This window comes from Camelus ferus, chromosome 10, assembly GCF_009834535.1.
Source record: "Camelus ferus isolate YT-003-E chromosome 10, BCGSAC_Cfer_1.0, whole genome shotgun sequence".
Lineage (NCBI taxonomy): Eukaryota > Metazoa > Chordata > Mammalia > Artiodactyla > Camelidae > Camelus > Camelus ferus.
In genome coordinates this window covers 43,775,332-43,792,306 of record NC_045705.1, presented here as the reverse complement: position 1 = coordinate 43,792,306, position 16,975 = coordinate 43,775,332, and the positions used below count along the sequence as shown (strand labels likewise).

At 40.5% G+C, this 16,975-nt stretch overlaps 1 protein-coding gene across 4 annotated transcripts in view; it reads left to right on the top strand.

Annotated features, from left to right (window-relative positions):
- The window catches only part of NELL1 (neural EGFL like 1), a 748,929-nt gene that overhangs the window by 193,932 nt on the left and 538,022 nt on the right, over positions 1-16,975 (top strand). For all 4 annotated transcript variants that reach the window (XM_032488858.1, XM_032488857.1, XM_032488860.1 and 1 more), the window contains one exon: positions 3,963-4,062. In XM_032488858.1, coding sequence (XP_032344749.1) covers positions 3,963-4,062 — 100 coding nt within the window. The remainder of the gene's footprint in view (positions 1-3,962; positions 4,063-16,975) is intronic.

Sequence of the window (16,975 nt, the reverse complement as noted above, 5' to 3'; positions counted from 1 at the left end):
ATGTGGTATGTGCATGTGTGTGTATATAGGTATATATATACCTATATATATGTGTGTGTGTGTGTATATAAGGTATGTGAGTGATTTCAGCCTCTCTTAAAAAGTCATTAAATTCATTTATTGTCTTTCCACAGTTACTTACTAAATTATTACTTTGTGTACAGAGAGAAGGGTCACTGGCAATAGTATTTAACATTTCTTGAGCATGTGGTATTTTCTTGATGCTATTTAAAACATTTTAAACATTATTTAATATAAACCTCATAATAACCCTATGAAGGAGGTACTATTACCATCATCCCCATTTTATAGATGAGGAAATTGAGGCACAGAAGATCAAAGTCACATAGCTAATAAGGGGGCTAATTGGGATCTGAATCTGTGAGGTCTGATCTACAGGTGCCTCTCTCAGTCTCTCTACTGCCACTCCTGATGGTTAGACTTACTTAGAAATAGTTCTCATAAGGGTAGATTCAGAAGGACTGAATGATCACTTTTCGTCTATCTGAGAACACCAGTTTGGTCAGGCTGTGGCTCTTTGATTTCCTTGATAAAGGGTAGCATTTATAAAAAGCCATAGAAGAGCTTTGGGACACGCTGAATGGATGTTGTCAGCAGGGAGAGAGGGTGCCTTGGTCTCTCTTGGGTGTCCTTTCTCAAGGTTTAAGCCCTGATGCCCTGAGGCACCTGTTGTGTGTGGTGGGTTAACTTCTCTCTGAGATCTAAAACGGGTCTGTGTAAGTGCTGTCCTTGGGAGAACTGAGCCAATGGTTACTCAGGTAATTTCTTGTGTTCTGTGGTTCAAATGCAGATCCCTAGTTGATGAAAGGCTGCCTGGCAGTCCATGTGTGTCACTTTCCTGGAATCATTTTCAAGCTTCAGCAACACCAGTTAGAAAAGAAACAAACTCTTGCTTTAAATATTTTTACCAAGTGTTTCCAGAAGTTAACAGACTGTTTTTTAAAAAATCAAGAAGAATAAACTCTCCTAGCAGTCGTGGTCTGTTTTGTACAGTTTTTGCTGCCCTGTAACATTTTTTTTAGGCTAGCAACATTTTTTTTAAACTTACAGATGTGAGTTTTACATGTTGTTAGAAATTCAGGTTGAAGCACAGTGATTAGTACAGAACTTCAGAGTGTTTCTATTTGATCGCTGACATGGTGACAGCCACTCTAAATGAGAAAGAACAGAAGAATTGCATGTTTCCACCAGTGCAGAGATCCAGAGATCATAGAATAACAGACCATAATCAGAAGGATTTTAAAATGTTAATCATCAGATACTTCTTATTAGAGAGAGTTTTCAAAATAAAGTTAAAAAAGCTTTGTGCCAAATTATGTAGCTGGACTGAATTGATTTGGTGGTACTTACGTTACTGTAATCACAGTTCATATTATTTCCAAATTCATGCAGAAGGGTTTGTCTCTATTTGAACATTTGGAATTACGATCGTGCTCATTAAATACGTTAAAGGTTGATTGGAATTGTTGACCGATTTAATCAGCAGTCAAAGCAGTCTTTTTATATAAAAAAGAGAACTTTTCATGAGTAATTATTTTAAAAAAATTCTGTAGCATTTTTAATATTGTCCTCTTTCCTACAAAAGCAAATATATATTCAAGATACAAAATTTGGAATATAGAGAAAGGAAGGAATTATAAGGAGGAAAAAGGAAATCACCCCAGAATCTCACCTAGAGATAATCTCCTTGAAGAGTTTAATGTTTTTGACAGCAAGAGTGGAGTTTATCTTATCATCTTAGTTTAGATTCTCCCAGAAGCAGACCCTAAGCTAAGGATTTTAGTACAAGAGGTTTATTAAGGTAGTGCTCCCGGGAGAAAGCAGTAAGAGTCGGGGGAGGGGGGGGACGCGGGCTGCAGTGGGTACAGGAAGCTCAGCGAAAGTGCACTTCTAGGGGAGAGGCCAGAGGTGCCCTGATCCCCCAGTGATCCTCCAGGTTCTGGAGTCTCCTCTTGAGGTAAAGAACTTTCTGTGCTTGTCAGTCACTGGCGTCAGGCAGTGGGGGTCAGGGATGTGGAACTTGTATGTTCCTTCTGACTGTGCATGGATGAAGTGGCTGCAGTGTCCCAAGGGACCCTCTGAGGGTGAAGGGGTGAGCCGTTAGCAGAAAGGCATTCGAAGCTGGAGGACGGGCACACCGAACTGATAAAAGGGGTCCAGTGGTGTCTGGCACTCTTGTTTATGCAAGGGGGCCATAGATAATGAATAAACATACTAATATTGAAGGACAGAAGCAGAAGCAACAATGGTGAATGTTAAGCATTGTGTTTTCCTTTGCACTTAGCTTATGTTACTGACAGTAAGGTTATTAACAGTTGGTCTGTGACAGTTGGTTAGGTACCACTGATGAGCATACTGACCTTAGCCTGGTGCTGGCTCTAGAGGCTCAGTGCCATCCGAGGGGCCTGGCCTGAAGGGTGAGAAGGGGATGTAGCCAAAAAGGGGACAGAGGATGAATAGCAGGATCACTTCTCAGACTCTTAAGGCCAGTTTTAAGACAGGAGAAAAGCAAGAAATATCGAGGCCTGGGGACAGATGGAGAAATGAAAAGCAAAGGACAACAAAAGACAACCACAAGGAATTCTAGAGGCTAGGCTGACTGGGCTGAAATTCATGAGAAAAGGGAGGAAGCCAGGGGGCAAATAACCCAAATGATGAGTAGCTGGAAATTACATTTATATTTGACATTTAAAGTTCGGCTTATGCTCATATTTAAGAATGGACGTGTCTGATATGAGAGTTCCTGCCAAGCCAGGACGCTCTGGGGCCACTGGGATGACAGCATCTCTTGGAGATGGAGAAACTCAGAATCTCCCCAATCCCTCCTGGCTGCCCTGCACCATCCTCTTCTCCCATCTGTGTGGAGAATTACCTTTGGGTGTTACAGGGGATGCTTGCTTCTCAGTTGACTTAACCATCCTCTTAAGAATCAGAGAGAAAAACTTAATACTTTAGATAAAAGTAGACTCTCAAACTCTTTTTATAATAATTAACGAACTGATTTCAAAAATGCAGAGTGAAACTAAATATAGATGCTAGTAATGTCAGCAAAGAGGACCTTGGCAAAGTGAGGTCAGAAAGATCAACTGCTGAAGATTTATTTACATTTTTATTGTAAGTGATTTTATTTATTTCTACGGAAAGTCTAGTGCTCATCTAACTAACCCTCTTTCCGTTCGTCAGTACCTGTACACTTTGATTCTTGTCTGTTTCCTCTGCCAGGAAATTCTGTCCTTAAAGTATTCCATTATTTAGTTCCTTCAAATATAGCATCTTGATAATTTTTCCCCACTTGGGCAGAATTAATTTTTCTCCCATAGCACATTATCGTACTGTTATTAGAGCACTTTTTAAGGACTTACTGTATTGTATTACAGTTTCTAGCTTGAGGCCCCCCCGCCCCGAACTGTGTGTTCGTCAAGGGCAAGAAAGGTGTCTTATTTATCTTTGGTTTCACGGTGCTTGTAATGCAGGGCAGTGCTGAAACTGTCTCATCAAAGCTCATGAGAGATCATTGAACATAACTTCCCAACTCTGTGGTCAGTGATATCATGTTGGTAATTTAAAATGTCAGGGTATTTAGGCAAAGAAATCAGAAAATGCTGAAACTAGGGTTTCCCCCATCCAGCAGTCAGTTGTTAAAAAATTTACCGGCTCCACACTGTCAGTGACATTCTGCTACACAGAAGATACTCAAAACCATTTGTTGAATTGAGGCTCTTTTGATGTAGAAAGGGAAATTGGCCTTCTCTTCCAGGAGTCTCGTCAATTTAATTTGCAGCTTTGTCATTAGTGTGGCATTCCTGGGAGTGCTATTAATTATTGTAGGTTGTTATCACTGCAGGCTGTTAACAATGAGCATTTGGATTATACATTTGGATCATCAACTAAAAATATGAACTTCTGTTTGTTTGTTTGTTTCCTGATTATTTGGCTTGCAGGGTGGAGTTTTAGTAAAAATTACAGAAGCGTGCCCTCCTTTGAACTGCTCGGAAAAGGATCACATTCTCCCAGAGAATCAGTGCTGTAGTGTCTGCAGAGGTAAGGGGGCTTGGCAATGGGGCTTTGGGGGCTGGGGGCATGAAGATTTAATGAATAGTGTGATGATAATAACATGGGTCCAAAACTCTGCTACTTAGAAATGTGTATCCTATGTACCTGTCTCAGTAATGGGCTTATCAGTTGTAAAAAGGGGATAAAAATCCTGTCTGTCCCGTTGGACTGCTGTGAGGATTAAATGGGATAATGCGTAAATATCGAGCATCATGCTTGTTTAGCATATGATAAATACTCAGTAGACAATGGTTCCTTTACTAATGGTAATGATGGTTTCTGCAGTAATGGTTATTACAGTAAGCGTTATCATTATTACTATATTTTTCTAATGAGTGGGATTGGGAAGCATTTTTTCAGCCATTCCATGGGTCAGTTCCCAAATCTGACAGAGGATGACACATAGTGAATCCTTTAGATACAATTTTTTTTTTTAAACTTCCTGCAAGGAAAAAGTTTCAAGTAACACCTGACTGGTAATTCATTCTTGGGCAGAAATTATTTTGCTTCCTCTTCCCGGAATTCCCCTCTCTTCTAAGTTTATTATTTCTTCAAATCCTCCAGATCACACATCACGTCCGCTCTGAAACTTCTCACCCAGGCAGAATTAAACAGATTAGGAGAACCTAAAATTTATTCAAAATCTTACACGATAAATCCAGTTAAACTCATAGCTATTATTTTGAACCTCTGCCCGTCACAGTCTTCTCCATGTCCTCAAAATACCCCGTGAGTTAGATCCTTTTTGGTTTACCCTGGAAGCTTCTAGAGTTAAAATCCCAGAAGTATGGAGGTTGAGCTCAGGTAATGTCATGTTTTACTTTTTTCTATCTTTTCTCTAGCAGCAGGGTTGGCAGATACAAAGGGCCATAAAGTAAACGTGCTAGACTTTTGGGGGCCAGAAGGTTTCTGTTGCAACTACACACCTTTGCTGTTGTATTGCACGAGCAGCATTGGCAATAGGTAAATTGATAAATTAGTGGCTGTGTTTCAGTAAAATTTCATTTAGAGAAACAGGTGGCAGCTCGTAATTTGCTAACCCCTCCTTGAGTACCTTCTGATACATGAAAGCATACATTTGATCATGGGGTGTTTTCAGCTTAGGCTGGGATTTCTCTTTGTGTTTAGCCATAAGAGAGCTATGTTTTGGTAAATTTCCTGGGAGAACTACTATGTTGCCTGCCACGAATCACTGTTATAATTTGTGACATGCCATCTGAGTATCTTCCCTGATATATCTGCTCTCATGGCTACAAGTATATTTGCAGCTGGGATGCTTTAGAAAGACTGGAGATTGACGGAAATTTCAGAGGGATGCCTTTTATTGGTAACTGATGGGGTTGTTAGGTAGGTCTTACGATTTAATGCAAAATTCATCACTGGCTATTTGTTGAGGTGCCAAGTGGGACTCAGTTTATGTAAATCTTTTCTGATTTATGGTTTCATTAGGGCAGGATCATTGATTATCCCACAAATTCAGGAGGATTTTCATTGCTTTGACCCAATTTACAACAGACCAGGTGCCACTGCTGCTGCTAGCATTTCTCCAGAATACAGGCACTTTTTTTTCTTTATACCAAGGAAGATGCTGAGCAATGCGACGTCTCATTGAAAAGTTGACTCATTCAGGGCTGTCATTGCTAACAACCTGGTGGCTTTTTACCAAAGCTGAGTCAGCTTTGAGGGAAAAGTAGGAGGTGGGAGTAAGACTTCACAGATGAGATCATAGCTAGGGCCAGTCTGTCCAATTGAAGACTTTCTTCTTCCTCTTACCTGCCTCCCTTCTCAGCCAGGAAACTACCAGCTCTTTTATTTGGCAGCTGATGGTTTTGTTTTTCCCCAAGGGTGTGTGTCTGTGCCTGCACTTGAGTAAGGCAAGTTTTTTGTTTTTTATTTTAATCCTTTTTTTTAAATTGAAGTATAGTTAGTTACAATGTGTCAATTTCTGGTGTATAGCATAATGTTTCAGTCATGCATATACATACATATATTCATTTTCATATTCTTTTTTATTATAAGTTACTGTAAGATATTGAATATAGTTCCCTATACAGAAGAAATTTATTTTTATCTATTTTATATATAGTAGTTAATATTTGCAAATCAGGGAGTTTTTAACATCCCTTGACAAGTCTACATTTTGACAGGAATCAGAGCATGTCTTCAGAAAAGACAGAGTGGGAGCCCCTTTTCCCAGGAGTGGGTTGAGTGAAAGCATTTGGGTATATGGATTCGCTTAGGTTTCTCCTATTTACTCCTATTCTCAGAATTCAGACCCTGGAATGAAGAAAGCATTATTTTGGACTAAAGCCCTTTTCAGCATCATTTACTCCTTTTCTGTTGACCCATAGCGGAGAGGAGCCCAGAACATTCAGTCCACTTGGCCACATATTGGGGCTTGCTCTGCACGTCGGGCAATCAGAAAATGAAAAGTATATTTATCTGGGAAGTGGGGTATTCTATTTTTCCTGCAAATGTAAAATGTATATGAAAATTAACAAAAAAGATCCATCTAGATGAGCTCAAAGGTCCGATTGTCTCGACCTATGTTCTCCATGAATTTTGTTTCTACCTCTTAATTCTAATTTATTTCCCAAGAGCATCCTTGGAAGTAGCCTCAGAGTCTCTCGCAATATTGTGGGAAGTGTTTTTCCCCTTTGACTTCTATTTGTCTTTTACCTTTTCCTCTGTGTTCATGTTTTGAGTGGAGTCTTGCCAGAGGAGGAAGGGGTTTGAACGATTTCTATTCTGAAAAGACTAGGAAAACCTGGTGAGCCTCTTACAAGGCGTATTATTCAGCGCTCCTCCCTCCTCCCCCTTTCCCCTCTCAAAAACAGAAAGTAATGGAAAGGTGAGAAACCCTCCATTTCTATGTGTGGTAATTTTTATCCTGCATAGGAAAAGGCTTGTACCATTTGCTTTGTGGATTGAGATTGTCTCCTGATCGGCAGGCAGAGAGGTGGGACTCCGATGACCTGAAATGCGTATTTCAGGGGTGAGCACAGCAGTGTGATTGCAGCTGTATGGTTTCTGCCACCCTGATATTACTGATTACAGAAACGGAAGTGGCCATAACCTCTTTGAGTTCCTGCACCGAAGGCGCTTCAATTAGCATACCTGTCATCTCTCTCTGTTCTCACTGGGAATGTCAGGTCATTAGACTGAGGGAAACCACCCCATGAAAGTTTGATTCCTTAGAAATCTAAGTCAGGGCCATTCTCATGCCTGCCAGGGGAACTGCAGTTTTTCAAGGTTTATTTTCATCAGGTTTAGACTGGAATTTGAGAAGGAACAGAGGGTGCTTTTAAAAGCTTTCTGACCCCATCAGTTGATTGTATCATATCCATCAAGCTCTCCAACTTTTAAAAAAAAAAAATAACGTTTGTTTTTAATGATCACACTTTATGGCTCGACCCTCTAAATACAGGGGATGAGGGAGGGATGGGGATATGTTCCCACCACATCGAGGAGTCCTGTCGCTTTCCCGTCAATGACTGAATGAAATTATTTCCTTTACCAGCTGATAGGCTCTATCTGTTTCATAGATGAAATAGTGTTGAGACCCATTTTACGGAGTTACAGCTTGTTTCCTCAAGACATAACGTGTTGGCTTGGTTATGAAACTGATTTTTTTCTGAGTCATGCCCTTTGTTTTATAAGGTGATATTGTCACACTTCCCCTCCCCCGCCCTGCAACACTTCTGGTCAAGGAGGGAGGTGCAGACTATAGCTTTACACTGAGTTTCTCTCTTTGTGGGAATTAAACCTAAGACCTTTGAGTTAAGAATAACAGGCTCTGACTGACTTCCGGTGTTGGTAGTATCAACAGAACTGATACCCAGACAAGGTGCTTGGACACCTTGCCTCTTCAGATCCTGGGTCGTGACAAATGCTGTAACTAATTTCTCTACACTTCAGAGAAAAATGAAAATAAGTGGCTAAATCTGCAGGGCTTCAGGGGCAGCCAGGATGTCCTAGGGATGGATCTGCGGGAGTTGGGGGGAACACACGCAAGGAGAATCAAGGTGATGTGCGCTGGCAGGGAGCGGCCGCTGTGCAATTGCTGGGGTCCAAGGTCTCAGTCACCAGCAGCACCAGCCAGAACAATCCTAATCACTGCTGCAGTCAGTCGCTGATGCCTCTGGACAGTTTGTGCCTGCAGCATGAAATTTGTTTACCCTCATCATTACCTCGAGGTAATGGCTTTAGCCAGGAGCTTGTCTGCTTAAGTATGAGGTCATGAGGGTGGAGAAGAGGCGAGTGGGTACCAGAGTGACATCGATGCTTCTGTCTGGGAAGGAATAATAAAAGCGTGAATGTAGCCCTAGCAGAAAATGATTGCTTGTGAATTGCTGGTGCTCGCAGTTAAAGGGGGGGAAACAACTTGACTGTATTCTCAGGATCCCTCCAGGACAACACACCAATCATTTGGCCCATTTCTGAATTCTTGACACACCCCTCAGGGTTTCATTCCCTTCAGAATTGGCTCTAATTGTTATCTCCAGTGTTGCCAGTGACTTTGGAGGGTTTCGCTGCATGTTCCAGATTTTCGGTGTTGGGAAAAAGTTCTTTCCAACATCTGTTCCCAATATATTTATCTGTAATTTTAATTCATGCTCACTTGCCTTGTCATCTGGCCTGGTCTGAAATTCGTTGAGGTTATTTGTACTGTTAAAGATTTTATGCCCTTCAGTTAAATCCTCCTGAAGAGTCTTGGTGTCACATGACTTCTTTTCTAGTCTTCCTCCTCATTTTAGCTGAATTTGTAATTGAAACAATTTGAGGGAGGGGATTTCCATGAGGTGGAAAGAGATCTAGAGAAGAGGCACTTGACGAGAATGTAAGCTAGGGCCTGCGTAGAGGAAGTGGCGGTTTGCAGGTGGGTCAGGTCCTCTGCATATTGATAGACAGAATCTGATCAAAACCCCCACAGCATTGGGCCACAGTGGGCACTGGAATGACAGGGTTATGCTCAACTGTTGAGGTTGGAAACAGAGGGCATTTGGAGGAGAGAGCAGTCTCAGAGAGCCTGTGATGTCTGTGTCCCTAAGAGGATCAGTGGGTCCCTGGGGCCCAGTGAGCCTTGGGAAGGAGGCACGGTGCCCCAGAGAGAAGACCTGAAACTAAGGCCAGGCCGCCTGGGACTGGAAGACTCTTACATGTTGACTACTGTAGAAGAAAACCAGTTGCTTTCTAGGACAGAACCTGTGAGAATCCAGAGCTTTGTCTTTAACAGGCCCATCCTGGTGTCACAACCCTCTGTCCACAGGAGCTAAAGGCATGTTCTCACCCCTCCAGGGCCCAGGCTTCTGTGGTATGTGTGTTGGTTGTGGAGTGCATTAGGGTACCTTGTTGCAATCAAGGATCTTTGGGCCATATCCCTCCTATGGAGCCAGCCCATGAGTGGAGGTGTCTTCATATCAACGAGGCACATGGAATATATTGTACAAAGTTTACTTTTGCTACTTATGACTCAAGGTTGGGCAAACAGCAGTGGTATGAGAGGTGTTGGCTTTCTAGGGTTTCAGTTAGGGTAGAGGAATCTGGAGTGCATTTTCAGATTGTCCATCACTTCAAAGATAGCCTTCTTGACCTACTGGGGGATACGTGAGGGGCAGGAAATAGTGGGCAGGCAATGGTACTCCTCGTAGAATCAGACTTTGTCTTAGAGAAAGTAAGTCCTGCCCAGGGGTGGTGGCCTGTTCACTCCTTGCTATGCAGAAATCACAGTGGGAAATCTTAAAGATACTTGTCCATCGTTGGCTATAGAAGCCAGAGATGAAGCAGAATGGGTGGATGGCTTTGCTGTAATTATAAAGGATACAGAGTGGGATCTGGAGAGCGACTGTGGGGGCTTCATTATGATGGGCAGTGTTATATGCAGATTAGAACAATGGATTTAAGGAAAGCAAATAGTTTTCCAAGTGTTACTGGTCTTTCACTGGCGGTAGAACTCTAGATTCAGGGCCACTAGGTGGAGTCCAAATTTTAGACTTCTCCCAATGAGAGGAGAAAAAGTATGATTCCAACATTTATGTTTCTCCTTTAATTTCCTTGATTACATCACGAACACAGGCTGCTCCCTGTGTTTGAAACTCCTGTGCTTTATCCAGCCAACCTCCCTCGTCCCTCAAATCTCCTCTTTGATAGCTTGTGTTAGGACCCTTGTCTGTGATGCATTCTGGGAAGCACCTTGCTCCTCTTCATCACAGTATCTCTTTGTAACCCAATACTCAACGATACCCATCCCTGCTCGAGTATTATATGAATGAGGGCATATTTATTGCTGTTCGTGGCATTTTTGTTATATCTCTGTTGTCTAGCACAGTGTCTGGGCACATGGCAGGGGCTTATTAAATATTTGTCAGATGAAGGAATGGTATCTCTGCTACGAGCTAAAATTAAAGCGGTGGTTGGAGAACAAGCTGGAATCCCATTTCAGCAGATTATGTGTCTCCTTTTGAGCACCTGCTCATTTCCACCACTTGAGTGTAGATAAGCTCCAAGTGGGTCTCGCTCATCTTGGTGTCTGATCCATGCATGGTGTTCTGTTGGGTGATAAGTTATTTCTCTTTTGACTTTGAGTCCCCAAGCAGCAAATAATAATAGACTGTTCCCTGGAGAAAGAAACAAGATTTGTTGCTTTGGAAGGATTGAAGGCATGTCATGGACTAGCAAATGCCAATGACTGATGGAGTACTGGTCTCTTCCAGCCAGGGTCGGTGTTCCTTGAATGTCCCTTGATGATTAAAATCATGGCTGGTAAGTCATGTAGAATGATGCAGGGAGACTGACTATTAGAATCATATTTGAGTTCTCTCTCTCTCTCTCTCACCCATCACCTACTAGCTGTGTAACCACAAGGAAGGTAGTTAACATCTTTGAGCCTTGGTTTATTCATCTTTAAAGCACCCTTTAAATTCTAGTTTTGGAAGACTGTGAGGATTTAGTCATTAACTCAACAAATATTTACTGAGTGTTTATAATGTGTTGGATATTACCATTGGAACAAGGGAAACAGGCTCTCAGGGGCCTTTCCCTGGAAGAGGTGAGCTTCTAATGTGGAGATTGACATGGAACAAATAAGCACAGAAATGAACACGTAATTAGCAACAGTGGTAACTGCTATGAACAAGATGAATAGGGAGGTACGGACTTGAGGGACAAGAAACCCTTCTCGAAGTAGATTGTTTTTAAGCTGGAACTTAAAGACTGAGTAGAAATTTTTCTGGCAGGAAAGTGTCAAAATGTTCCCAATTAGTGGAACCAGTTTGCAGAGACCCTGAGTCAGGAAAGATTAGAATGCTAGAGGAATCAAAAGAAGGGCTGATGTGGTTGGAGGGGAGAGATGGAGGCAGAGGGGTGCCCTGCTTGTTGTCTCAGGTGAAAGTTAAGGATCTTGTATTTTTCGTGAGTGAAATGGGAAGCTCTTAAAAGATTTTTAAGGGGAAGAGTGACATGATCCAATCTATGTTTTAAAGGGATCTTTCTATGGGGAAAAATGGAGTAGAGGTGGGCAAGAAGGCAAATGAGTTGATGTTCATTTGAGAGTTGATAACAGTGTGGAGTGGAGTGGGTTTTTCTGACTGCAACCAGAAGCCAGAAATGATTGGGCACAAGCGTTGGTCTAGACTCAATGTTTATTAACAACAGGTTGACAGAACCTGCAGTTGGGTCCTAAATGGGACTATTTCAGAATTGTCATAGGACATAGCAAGGGTTGAGATCCACAGACACCATCAGAGAATAATTATTAGGAGTTGTCTATGCCCCAAAGTATTTAAGTCACAGAATAATAATTTTCTTAGTGATCTTAACAAGAACTTGAGTTGGATCATAACTCTGCCTCTTGCTGGCTGTGTCGCCTTGGGTAAGTTAGTTGCAGCTACATTTTTCTAACCTGTAAAGTGAGGATAATAGTAATATATAGGGTTGTTGTGAGGGTTTCACTTACTTACCTAGATAAGGTGTGTAACATACTTAGCCCTGCGCCTGGCTAGTTGAAAGAAGTCAGTAAACATCAGCTTTTATAATAAAAATGTTCTCTGTATTTGGGCCAGTGCTAGTTAAAAGATATCACTCTGTGCTTCTAATTATATGAGAATAATTCTGGAGACTCTAGCATCACTTATTAAAAATATTCAAGTAAAAGAACATGAATGTTGGGGCAGGTGTGTGTGCACGCGCATGCATTCTACAGTCTGGTCCTGGCTTATAATACTGGAAAAAAAAGACATTGATTTAAGAAAGAGGGTGACATTGAGGAGTCTCATGCATCAGACTGTGTTGATAACCAGCTGCTGAAGAAAAAATTGTACCAGGAGCTAGCTAGCTAGATTTGAGAACAAGACTGTAGGTAGCAACTAAAGACAAATATCCAGGAAGGGAAAGGATCTGTATCTTAAATGTCATGCTATTCAGACACATCAGATAAGAGAGACAAAACCTTTAGAAGGATTTTGAAACGTGGAGAATTAATTGAGGATTTATGACTTGGCAGCCAACGATGCTGGTATGGAGTTTGAAGAATGGTGGTACCAGCTGGGGTGATGAAAGTGTTCTAAAACTGAATTGTGGTGATGGTTGCACAACTGCATAAATTTAAATCATCAAACTCTGTCTTTACAAAGTCGAATTTTATGGTCTCTCAGTAAAAACGTTTAAAGAAAAATCGTGACTAGTAGGCTAGTCACATTTGCCTTCTAGTTGGTTAAGATGGGGCATTAAATGTCACTGTAGATTCATTCACCTATTTATCCACTCATTAATTTACCTGCCCATATTTCTGCCTGTCCATTTGTCCATCCATCTATAAGCCGTCCATTTATCCGGTTATCCTTGTGTGGGAAGCTCTTGGTCGAAAGAAATGAATCAGACATAGACCCCGACTTAAAGAAGTTGGAGTGATTAAAGTTAGGATTTTTAGAGAGTACTTGGAATTTCCCAGCAGAATGTATATATGTGTACATATACATGTGTATATATGTACATATTTCTTCTATATATATATGTGTATGTTGGGGAAGAGAAGACATACAAAATGTAGTCTTTTGAATCTACACATCCAAAAAGAGGGTATCTCTTTTTATCCTTTGGATGTAGAATGCTTACAAAATTACCGCTTTTTAAGAACCCTGGCCTCGGTCTGACCTGGGTCCTGGCTCTGTTCTTCTGTGAGTGCACTAACTTCTCTGAGCTTCAGTGGCCACACCTGTGAAATAGGAATAATAATTCCAGTTTCATAGGGTTCTTAATAGAATTAAATGGGATATGCACGTGAAACACTTCGCTGAGTGTCTTGCATGTGATACGTGCTCAGTAACTCTTAATCATTATTGTTACCTCTGTGCCAGGTTATTTGAGGTTCTCCAAAGTTACCCTTCTTCCTCAAGAGTTGGGAGTCTCATTCCTCCTACTAGGATCTGTGTCTTGCCCCTTCTCAAATTCCTACCTGTGACGAATCAAAGGTCAAGTTCTGCATCATCTAGAAGGGATTGCGCCTTCCCTGAAACTATGATAATTTGTACTGCTCACATCTTACTTAACTACCTCTGTACTTGACTTATCTCCATGTAGAGTTTCTAGTTTCTTTGTGGTCACGGAATTTCTTAAACACCTTGACATTGTCCTCAGGATATTGCATGGTGCTGTGATCCACAGAGTAGGCACCCCATAAATACTGAGTGGATGATTATTCACTCATACAGAAAGGCAAGTGGGCACTAAATAAATATTTCTTGAATGAAGTCCTGCATTAATTAAAAGCAACAACAACAACATATTTTTGGCACAGTGGTCAGACCCAACCAAAGTGGATTTGTCCTTAAGGTTGGTTTGTCCCATGGGCTTTTCATTGCCCCTGAAGTACAGATGACCTAACTCTGCATTGTGAATAGACATGGCGCATGCTTGAGAGAGAGATAGGCATTGGAAAATCAACAGTATTTGAGGGGACTTTGTTCTAGCCTGTCAAATGTACGTGGAAGGGAAAGGACAGTTGCAGTCTCCTGGAAAGAAAAAGAAACGTAGACATGTAACAAAGGATGCGCATTCAACGTTGAGTCAAGCTTTATAATGAAAGAAAATGTGACAGTTATTGATCAGTCCTGACATGGGGAGGGAAGTCCAGGCACTTCCTCTGGCAAAGGGAGCTGTGATGCCTAAAAATTGTCCCGTGGCTAGCAGAAGCATCAACTGCTTTTAACGGTCATTGTAAGGCTTTGAAGCCTTCCTAGAAGTGTTCTTGACCAACAGAGGTTTCAGATTTCCAACAAGATAAGTTCTTCCTCTGAGATCAGGAAGTGAAGCTGAACGTGATGCCGTGCTCTCTGAAGCCTGTGGACCCACTCTCTAGTGTCACAAGCAGTGGCTACATCTTTCACTTTTTAAATTTTTGCCAGGTTTGCTCTGTGAGAGGATATATGAAAACTAGTGGGCCTTGGAGTTCATCAGACCTAATTTAGAACCTTGGCATCTCCACGTATTAGCTAGATGTTATTGAATTTGAGCTTTTCTTTTCTTATCTTAAGGTTGAGGATAGCAGTGTTATTTTGAACTTGAGCTGTTGTTGTCAGCATGATCATAATCATTACCATTCTCATCATAGGGGCTAACATTTATTGACCTCCTAGTTAGTATCAAGAGTTGCTCTTAAGTGCTTTACATGGATTAGCCCTTTTAACTCTTTCCACACCTATTAATAAAGTATATTATTCCTGTTTAAAACATTCAGTATAATGCCAGATATATTATGGGTACACGTATTATTATTACTGAATAAGAGTTATTATCTTTTACTAGGTATGGTATAAACAGTGTTGATTTAAAATTCTGTTTCAAAGAAAAAATATTCTAGAATATTATCACAAAAAGGAATTAAACTTGGAATTTGTATAGTTCAGTGTTTTCTATGTTTTTTTAAAGCCAGAAACCATGGTTCACATGGTCACTATGTCAGAAATATAAAAGCAGAACTGCCCTGTTTGAATCAGGGATGGGGGACTTGAGCCATACCTGACACTTTGTGCCCAAGACTCTAACAAACAGTCTGAAAATCACTGATGTTGTCTTTTCCCAGGATATATACCTAGACAGGCAAAGTGATTTATTGTGTTTATTAGTATAAACCCTGAATTATAAATTAGGCCTCCTCTTCAAGATCAGTTACTTTTTTATGAGACCACAGTGTGTGATGTAGCAGTATAATTATTATTTGCTAAAATGTACTGATTTCAAGATAATAAAGCATCTTGATATACTTTATTATATTTGACCTTCACAGCTTCTGGGGTGAGTATAACCTGTTTCTCCTTGTTCACCTGAAAATGCTGCATAACATACAAATTGTTCTTTTGGGGGAAATTTGGTGAGCTGATAACAGAGTTAGAAGAAAAAAGTATCAGAGACCAGAAATATTGAAAAGGGTGATTCTGTTGAGATAAGTAAGCACACTAGATTTGGCATTTGCTCTGAGGGCAGTTTCTAATGCCTGGTGGTAGAATCTGGCTTCTAATGGACACTGTGAAAGAAGATGGGAGACAGAGCCCTGGGCTGGTGTGAGATGCATAAATCAAGACCCTTGAAGGGTGAATCCTCAGTGGGTGACTAAGAAAAATCCACTCTGCAAAAGGAGACTAGCATGTCAGTCTTGACTGTAGATAGGGAGTATGGAGCAGAAAAGTCTGCATTCATGAGAGTTGAGGGCCTTAATTTATTCTACCTGTGTGGCTCAATCCTTATGCCCCAAGGCAAAATTTAGTTTAAAGTGATTGTGGGTTGATAGTTCCCCCAGGCACCTGACAAAAGCAAACACAGATCCTCTCTGAAGAAACAAATTTTAAAATCCAAACCTCAAATAATTCCCACAGATTAAATCCCCCAAAATATGAGCTCTTAAATAAAATAATCACTAAAAAAATAAGTCCTCTTGCATGATACTTAGTGAAACAACAAACTATAAAATCATACGCACAAGCACTGAAGATACTGGAATTATATGTGTAAGATGTATGTCCAATAAGTTTTAAAAATAGAAAATTAGAAGACAGAAGGATAAGACTATCAAATTTGACAAAGGACTTTGGAAAAGAATGTAATTGAATTCTAGAAAAGAAAAATATAAGTAAAGTAAAACCGTTATGGATGACGATGACTGAAACAGAACAGACAGTACTTGAGAGGATTAATAAACTGAAAGATAGATCTGGAAGTTAAACAGAAATCAGCATAGAAAAAAATGGGAATATGAAAGCAAGTCTAAGTAACATGGAAGAGAGCTTGAGAAGGAATAATATTTATCTAATTAGAATTCCAGAAAGAGAAAAAATAGTGAGGAGAGAATGTTTGAAGAGACAATATCTGAGAATTTTCCAAACTGATAAAAGATATGATTAATCTTTAGATTTAGGAATCCTGAGGAATCCTAGGAAAAATAAGTAAAAATAAATCCATACCTAAATACCTTAGAGTAAAACTAATGAATACAAAACAACACAAAACCCATCAACCAACTAACCAACCAACCAACCAACCAACCAGATTAGATCTTAAAAGCTACAGAGAAAAGGTTTGTCACCTACTAAGTAATGACTATTAGGTTAACAGTTGACTTCTGAACAGCAATAATAGAAGCCAGAAAACAATGGAATATCTTCAAAATGTTGAGACAAAATAACTCTGTTCCTAATAAAGCTATTTTTCAAATAGAAGGGTGGTCAAAGGACATACTTAGACAAATTGAAGTTGAGCACAGTCACTATTAAAATATCCTCACTAAAGGAACTTCTAAAAGATACCTTAAGAATAGTAACTGTTCTAGATTGAGTATCTGAGATTCAAGAAGGAATGTTGGGCAAAGAAGTGTTAAACCTGTGGGTAAGAACTATGCCTCAGGAACATGTTC